The sequence below is a fragment of the Camellia sinensis genome, chromosome 15 (assembly GCF_055761805.1).
Source record: "Camellia sinensis isolate YWXY chromosome 15, ASM5576180v1, whole genome shotgun sequence".
Taxonomy (NCBI): Eukaryota; Viridiplantae; Streptophyta; class Magnoliopsida; order Ericales; family Theaceae; genus Camellia; species Camellia sinensis.
The window spans coordinates 50,155,444-50,164,560 of NC_138975.1; the positions used below are offsets into that span (position 1 = coordinate 50,155,444).

Sequence of the window (9,117 nt, forward strand, 5' to 3'; positions counted from 1 at the left end):
GTATAGCTAAGAAAATAGAAGTTTACAACTATTACTCAATTTTGGCCAACTCTTTAATTCAAAGCTTAGACTCTCTCTTTCTCTATATCTAGTCTTCGCCTCCTAATCCATTTCCTCTCCCAACAATCTGATGTTGTTTGTATAGACAATAGTGGAAGGCTAAGTCAAGAAGATGGTGGGAGACAAAGCGGAAGACCAGGAACCATGGGGTGACAAGGATAAAGCACTTGACCCTTACTTTTGCTACTTATTTTTTGAAGAGGCAAGTGCTTTTGACAATGGAGGTTGAGTGTATATGCATCTCGTGCATGAATGTATCAGAAATATCTAAGGTGGCATGTCTCACACGCATTAAACAAGAATTCTATTGAAACTGCCCTATTCCTGGACAAATTAGCCAGCCGACCAATTTCATGGCTGGCCGACCAATTTCTTAGCTAGCTGGCCAAAAAGTTGGCCTTGGCATGACTATTTTGCACGAAACATGACTTTTCGACATAATTATCATCTTTTTCTCCTATTTGCACATTGTTCTTTGCTCAATTTTCTGAGAAAACATTTTATTTTGAAATTTAAAAAATGAGCATCGGAACAGTATGAAATGCTCAGAACAAACCGTGGAAAGAAAGTTTTGAAAAAGAATTTTGAACAAGTCTTAAATACTTGGCCAAAATAGGCTTAAGTTGAGAAGAAAGCTCAAATTCCATCTTTCTTATTTAAAATTTTGTAAGATAGCATATTCTTGTTTTCATCATCAAGTAATCAAAAGAAAGCGCCCAAGTCTTAAGACCGGTCAAAATGGGGTGTCTACAACTACCACGACTGTCATCTTGTTGACAAATGACCGGCTGAATGACTAGCAAGCCAAAACTCGAACCATTCAAGCAAAGTCAAATTCGAGTAACGTAACATTGTTGTATGCATAAACCCCAAGAGTTTGCCTACTTTAGACTTAGTTTGGCTCATGCAAATTGGTCGCGGATACCTTACATATAAAATGAAAAAAAAAAATTATATTATGCATATTTAGGGAGTGTTTGATAAATTAAAAATTAAAATATTATATCGATTTGATAATCACATTTTTTTATTTATTTTATCACATTTATTTTCAAAAAGATGTACGATAAATATGTTTTTCAAAATATGTCTTTTTTTTTTTTGTGGAAACAAACGTGATAAAATGAAAATATTAAAAAAAAAATGGTCGGGTTAGTTTATCTCGACTACTTCCGGAACCTGCGTAAATCGTCCTTTCAAGTGGATCGGGCAAATATCGGACAGAGCCCGCAGACGTAGCCTCAAGGAGTTAATAATAGTACTTATTGAGAGTTAAACCTGAGACCTGAAAGGAGCACACCCTCAGACCCCAAAACTGCACCTAACCTCAAATCGACTTAATTTTTTCAATAAATAATATATAATGAAAGCCTTACAAATTGAATTATCCAAACAAAACTCGTGATCAACCCTAATCCATTTAATAATTGGAGGAATTGATCACTCTTGATCATCCAAAAGACAAAGCAAGCAAAGCATTAATGCTTCTTCATATGGTTTGTGGCAGTACTGTGTACAAGGGTTGCCGACATTGGGTATGGCAATTGTAGTGCTTGGTACATTTTCTGGGGTGCACGGGTTGCTACTCTTGCGAAGTTTAGAAGTTGTTTTTGTGCATCTCCTCGAATACTTTATATATATATATATATATATATGTGTGTGTGCGCGCGCGCGTGTGTGTTTATAGATTGTGTTGAGAGTCAGAGAGGGTGTTCTCTGATGTGAGAAGAGATAAGGAAAGTCTCTCTAATGTGTGGTAAAAGATTGATGAGAGTTGGGAAGGAAATAGATGGATGTATTGGGTGAACAAAAAATAGAATTATACTGAAGTGACTAATGACTCAACTATGTTGACGTGTAATTCAAATAGTGGTGTGAGTTTTGCGTATTTTTAATCATCTCACATATACTTTTTATTTTATCTATACAGTAGATTCATCTCTTTTCTGTAGATATAGGCATTTGGGCCGATACACTTTAAATATTGTGGATTTTTTTTTTTTTTTTGTGTGCATATATTATTTTGAATATACTTCCAATGACACATGAATTTATCTTTTAACATGGAGTATGAGAGTTTAAGGTTCCCTAATAGGCAGCGGTAGTAACGGTAGTAGCGGTAGTAGTGCTGGTGGTGGTGGTGCCAGCAGTGATGAAGGCAATGGTAGTGATGGTGGTGGTGGCTGGCCATGTAAGATTTTGACCTTAGAGGAGTAAATGTATGAGTAACTAAAAAAAATTATAACAAAGGTATGAAATGTAATTTTAATTTCTATCAACACCAAATGTTAAAACTGTCACAAGCTATCATTAGAATGTTTTTATTCAATTTATATAATTAAAAAAATATATGATCAAAATACAATAGCATGTTTTTATCAAAACTTCGCACAACTAAAAAATTGTTGATAACTTTTGAATTTCAGGATGTTGGAGGATACCAATCTTATAATTTTACAATTAAAATATCAAATGAAACTTTCTTATATGGACATAAAATTATTTGCATGCTTGCAAATTTTTTTAATTTGGAAAAACATATAACCATTCCTAGGATATGAAACCAAGAGTAAGTAACTTAATTGCAACCTTCTTAAATTGGTTATTCAATTCTTACATATGTCTTTAATTTTTTAATGACTGACAAAGAAGAAGAAAAGAGAATCAAAATAAGAAAAACATGAAGGGGAAAAAAAAAACCAAAATTAGTTTTGAAATAGAGAAGAAGAAATAAAAAATGGGGATTGAGTTGAAGAAAAAGAGGGGAAAAAAAAAGAGAAAAACAATGAAATAAAAGAAAAATAAGAAGAGAAAAAGGAGAATCGAAACAAGAAAAAGAAACACATTTTGGAGTTGGAGATTGATCAAGATTGAAAACTGAGTTGAAGATCTAAGTTATCACAAGATGTTTCCCACTCTTTTTCCCCCCAAGTTTGTCATAAATCTATTTTCTCCACAAGAGCAACTATGGATTTTGGTCTACAACTATGACCAGATACAAAATTTGCTAAAAGTAAAAGCAAAACGAGTAGTAGAGTATTGAGGGTTTTTTTTTTTTTTTTTTTTTTTTCTCAAAGGATATAGATGAAGTAGGGATTCAAAGAAATATTGAGATACTTATAATGGTCCATTTATTTATTTGAATAAATTATGTTATCTACTTTTTCTATAACATGAAAGAGTAAAAATATCTAACCAAATGTTACCTTACCTAAAAATAAAAGTAAAATAGTCTTAAATTGTTATGAAAGAATCTTAGGGTACGAATATTAAATTTCCAAAAATCTTGGGGGCTAAGCTATTTAGTTTTTAAAAAAATCAAACTAAATTAATATATATTTAAGAATATTTTTTTAAAAAAACTTTAAAGTAACAGTCTTCCTGCCTGCTAGCTCCTCGATGATCCATCCCTAGTAGTGGTAGAGCAGTGGTGGAGATGGCGTTGATAGTGTGGCGGAGGTGGTTTATGTAGGTGTAATTGGTTGAATTTTGAATTCCTACATGAATTCAACATTAGGAAAATAATTATAAATAACAGATCACTAATGTACAATAGTTAAAAATCAACAAAGTTAACCAATAAAACAATTAATCCAAGCCCAACACAACCATTATGAGGGAGAAATAAACCACAGTAAAGAGTATCAAACTAAATCCCGTTTGGCGGCTATTTTTTTTTTTTAAGTAAAAAAAGTTAAAAATTACTACAACATAAAAAAAGAAATAAAAAATCGTATTGTACACATCAATTAATTATTTTTTTAGGGGTCATCAATCTGATGGGTTGAGTTTACTTGGCTCATAACTATTGTGTCCACATCCCATTAATGGGTTTTTCGAGTTTTGACCACTCAATAGGTTGGTATGTGCCGGACTTATGTAAAAAAAACTAAAATCACGTCTCACCCGTAAGCCCAAATCTTACGTGATAAGATCAAACTGAATCGGGTTACATATTTTTTTATTAAACTTATATTATTGAGGGTTGGTTTGGGAAGTGGGTTGGTTTTTTGGTTTTTTGACTTTTTTGGCTATTTTAGCCTGGGCTAAAAAGCTTGGTTTGGGAAGGACTTTTTTGACTTTTGATTTTTTTTGTGAGAGAAGAGTGTAATGATTATGGGTTAGATGTGATGTTTTATTTGTTGTGGCTAAAATAGCCTATTTTGTCTTTTGTGGCTAAAATAGCCAAAAAAACCCACAAAATTCCTTCCCAAACGGTGCCTAAGTTCTATACATTTACTTCTTTTTTTTTAATAATTCATACGATCAAATTAATTAATACTATTAAAGCAATCCAATTAAAGTATAAAGTCATTAAATTAACAAATTATGACAATGTTATACGTAAAAAGTTGAGAGTTAGAAAGATATCAGCGTTGAAATTCAATTTTAACAAATTATATTGTGTACTTTTTTTCAAATTACAATTTACAAAAACAATATGAACTGTCAAATGTTATTTTTTTTATATAAATTAAAACTTTAATGAACTAAAATTGAATTTTAACACAATTTTTTTTTTTTTTGATAATATTATTATTATTTTTTTTTGAACGAGATAATTTGAATTAGACTAATAGAATAGTCGGGCTAGATTTACTCGTACAGTCTTATACGGGTTAGATTCATAAGTGGATTCAGATTTTAAACTTTTATCCAAAATTCTGAATCATCTTCTATGGGATAGGACAAGCTGAGCAGTTAAACAAACCAGAACGGAACATTGAAAAGGATAAAACAAGTTAGATAATACCAAATTTTTTACATGCAGGCCATCTGATGACCCCTATTCACAACTATATATTCAACTAAAAAATAATATTAAACATATTAATTTTTTTTATCTCAAAAAATTAAAAAATTACTATAAAAAAAAATTTACACATGTAACTTTACTAAAAAAATTACTAAATATTTATCATAAAAATACATAATAAAATACATATACACATTACATAATAAGATGTGTACTATATAGTATCCCACATTGTAATAGGTTTAAAACCTTCAACTTGTTAAATCAGTTAAATCATTTCTCTTTCTCACTCTTTTTTTCTGTCCTACAATTTCCAAAATTTCCAAACAAACTCTGAATCATACATTTATTATTATTATTTTTATATATGCATCATAGCAGCTTGCTTTAACTTAATAAATCATTTCTACTTCTCAATCTTTTCTCACCTAAATTTCCAAAAAAAATAATAAATCATACAATTTTTTTTTTTCTTGATTCATTTGCTTTCTCTATAGCCTTTTATCTTTTTTCATCTGAAAATACATATAGACAAGAATCATCACCAACACTGAATTGGGTACTGACAAACTTATTCCATTAAATGCATGAAAATATGTACAACCATCTCAAATCCCCTCTTTACCTTACCATACTGTCAAAATCTAAGTTAAGACATTATGCTGTTGAGAGGTAATTTGAGACACGAAACCGAGTATTTTGCCTATGCCTTACAAATCAAACAAAACAAACAGCTCAACCTCTCTCACTGTTGGGGATCGAGTCGAGTCGATTCGATTCAACATCATCTTCTTCTTTGATCAGTTTATCTTTGGATCCACACCGACTTCCTTCAGTGTCTCCGCCTGTGGAGGTCTGCAATGCCCAATTGGGATGTTGAAATATGATCAACATCTATATATATATATATGAAATGGGAAAACCAAAGCAGTGTTTTCAACTGTAAAAATACTCTCAATTCTATATGAGAATACAAGTGTGTGCCCATTTAGGTTTTAAATATGGGCAGTAAAATCACTTGCATACCAATTGGTTCTTGATACCCAATTCCAGAGGAGTCATCAAAAGACTGCCCAGAAAATTGAAAAAAAAAAATGCCAAAAAAGATCTATTTTTGACACAAAAAATTTGATCCCAATAATATGATATTCATTACTAACTATCCAATTTCATAACTACAAATATAACCAATAACAATTTTAGCAATTAAGATATACATCCCTAAATTTTTTTCTCTATTTTTAAGCATATGGTTATTGATTACCTAATTGAATAATTTACTTGGCCAATCTAACAAAATTTTGAAAAGGATCCAAAATAAGTCTACAGCCTCTTCAATTGAGCATATAGCCCAGTTACTAGAAGTCATAATCAAATTTGTAATATGCAAGAAAATTATGGTTGGACTTTAAATTTGGACAAAGAACTTGAAAAAATGAGAATTTTTTTTTATATATAAAATGTACCATCATTTTAGCATTAATTATATTTTTAGTCCCAAAAATATAAATTTTATATAATTTTAATTGGTAATAAATAAATTTTCCGAATATATAAAACAAGTACTCCAATTTAATACACAATCAAATTCCGTTATTCTATTTATTTAAAAATAATAATTACAAATATAAAAAATATTAAATTAAACAAACCACTAGACTAGCTTAACAATAGGTCTAACCACTGCCATTGATACAACCCCATATATAATACCCTTTCTCAAAAAAAAAAAAAAAAAATACGAAACAAATAACCACTACCAAAAATATCAAACTTAATTTGAAATTGAACCTGCAACTTCATAACATAGTGTATTAACCTAACCCCGATAAATATGAAACCTAACTTCGTTAATAACACCATTAATTTAAGAGGAAAATGTGTAATTTCATAAACCAAAATAACACAAATTATATATTTTAAAGATTAAAAGATATAAAATTTTCAAGTGAGTTTTCAAATAAATAGTATATATCACATATTCTGAAAACTAAAAGTATTATTATTTAAGAAAATTTTTTAATAACGAAATTATATTGAAAGACCAAATTAAAATATGATTTTATGCATTGGAACTAAATCGACACTTGAAAATCAAAATGGCACAAACAATATGCTCCAAGGACTAAAAATGTAATTAATTTATCTTTCTAAATTTCTAAATTAAAAAAATCAAAAAAAAATAGAAAAATTACAATTTGGTGTATCTTTTCAAAAATAATTTCAAATAAGAGATAAATTTTACAAATTCTAATAATTAAAATTAGAATAAATTAAAAATACACCCTTAAATTTACTTAAAATATAGATTACCTCTATAGTACTAAAAATAGACCCTATACCATATACATTTTTAATTATGACCAATTTTCTCTTGAGATATTTGATTGTGACTCTTTTTAATTAAAACTCAAAAAGTATTAGAATTATATCATATTTTTTTTTTATAATTATAGAATAGATATAGTACACACCATAATCTTTCCCTAATATTTATGAAAAAAAAATCTTTAAAAAAATTATCAAATACAAAAGTCTAATTATATTTCCAATTTTACTTTTTATTTGCATTTAAAAAATAAAAAAAAAATTATTTAAAATATTAAAAAAAATACTAAATCTAAAACTAAAAAAAATACGAAAAAGAAAAAAAAACTAAACTTACAAAAAATCAATCCAAACCCAACAATGTATTTTAAACAAATGTCATGAATTCGTAATTTACCCTAAGAATATATACCTGGTAAGAATTTCACGATGGGCGTGTTCAGGTATGACATCGACCTCCTGAATATGAGCCACCTTTCTGAAAAGCGATTTCTTGATGTACTTGTCACTCTCATCCACCACAAGTTCCGGCTCCACCACCTCCGGTACCGTCTCCCTCCTCGACTTCTTCACCCGCACATTAGGGGCGTACATCAGCTGGTGTAAGGCGGTGGTCAGTCCTAGCGATGCTGACATCGCTATCATCCCCACTGCCACGCACACCGGTATGAACTCACCCCTCACTGCCTTGGCGGTCTCTTCAAATTGACCACTGTATTCACTGGCAGGCGCATAAGCCTTCATTTTCGGAGATGTTGAAGTCGCAAAACCAAACCTTCCTCCGAGGCCATTGAGCATTGATTTCCAATAAGTCTGCAATTGTGACGGATACCTTGGTTAGAGTTTTCGAAAGCATTTTTTAGAAAATTTCACTTTTTTTATTTTTTATATTTATTTGTTTTTATTGAATTTTTTTAATACTTTAAATAATTTTTTTAAATTTTTAGATATATTTAACATAAATATATTTAAAAAATAAAAAATTTGTGAACTTTTTTTAAAAATTTACTAAATATCAAAAATATAAAAAAAAATACGAGAATTTAATACATTTTTTATATTTTCATATATTTATTAATTTTTTAAAAATATTTTTTTTTAAATTTTTTATTATTTAAATATATTTAAATAAAATACATCTAAAAATATTAAAAATATTCACTAAAAACAAAAAACAAAAAAAACTCACTTCTCAAAAAATTTAATCTAAAAAATTCAATACAAACCACTGAACAAAAATCAAGAGAGAATTATAGGAAGAAGAAGATATGAGAAATACTATCGTACATCATTACTATCAAGTATCTATTATATGTATCTTATCACTGAAAAAATAATATAATTTTATATTTTTGAATTATAATTAAATATTTAAAAATAATATCATAACTAAAAAAATTCGACATACTTAAAAAAATTTTAAAAAAAAAAATTAAGAGTGAATTGGGTATGTATAATAATTCTTCAGAAGATATGCGTATATATGTAGAAAGAGAGTTAAATTAGATACTTACTGGTGTTCTGAAAGACATGGTTGCGAGCAAATGAGAAGTAAGAGTGATCCTGAGCTTGATGTTGGCTGCTGGTTGTGGATATATATTTATCCAGATCATATATTTATAGATGGGGGAATTCGGGGAAGACGAAGGTTCAGGAGACACCTAGCACACACTACATGCAAGTGGGGACACGTGTTACAAAGCTAATGAGTACACCACTATTGTGGAAGCCTCTTGATCCGACATCTCATCTCTTCCTACATCATCTACTTCATAAAAAAAAAAATAAAAAATAGTTAAATTATTTCGGAGAAACTACGCATCACAATAAATTTCAAATCAGTATAAAATTATATAATCATTAATAATTATTTATAAACTTTTTTATTAATATATAGATATTTTGTAAATTTTTCACTGATAAGAAATGACTAATTTCGCCTTAACCCTTTATAATTTGGTTTATGTATAAAT

General features: G+C 29.1%; 1 protein-coding gene across 1 annotated transcript; it reads right to left on the bottom strand.

Moving 5' to 3' along the window:
* Positions 1-5,371: 5,371 nt before the first annotated feature.
* Positions 5,372-8,902, bottom strand: LOC114266121 (NFU1 iron-sulfur cluster protein). The gene is made up of 3 exons (XM_028207012.2): positions 8,659-8,902; positions 7,557-7,957; positions 5,372-5,671 (listed from the first exon to the last, which is right to left on the bottom strand). The coding sequence occupies exons 1-3, from the start codon at positions 8,755-8,757 to the stop codon at positions 5,617-5,619; spliced, it is 555 nt and encodes a 184-aa protein (XP_028062813.2). The 5' UTR covers positions 8,758-8,902; the 3' UTR covers positions 5,372-5,616.
* Positions 8,903-9,117: the final 215 nt, after the last annotated feature.

What these genes read in the sequence shown, in the direction of transcription:
- LOC114266121 (XM_028207012.2), bottom strand. Translation starts at nt 8,757, where the DNA reads ATGATCTGGATAAATATATATCCACAACCAGCAGCCAACATCAAGCTC. An exon ending in CCATGTCTTTCAGAACACCA is followed by an intron (nt 7,958 to 8,658) that starts GTAAGTATCTAA and finishes TCACAATTGCAG; the next exon opens with ACTTATTGGAAATCAATGCT. An exon ending in CATCGTGAAATTCTTACCAG is followed by an intron (nt 5,672 to 7,556) that starts GTATATATTCTT and finishes TGGGCATTGCAG; the next exon opens with ACCTCCACAGGCGGAGACAC.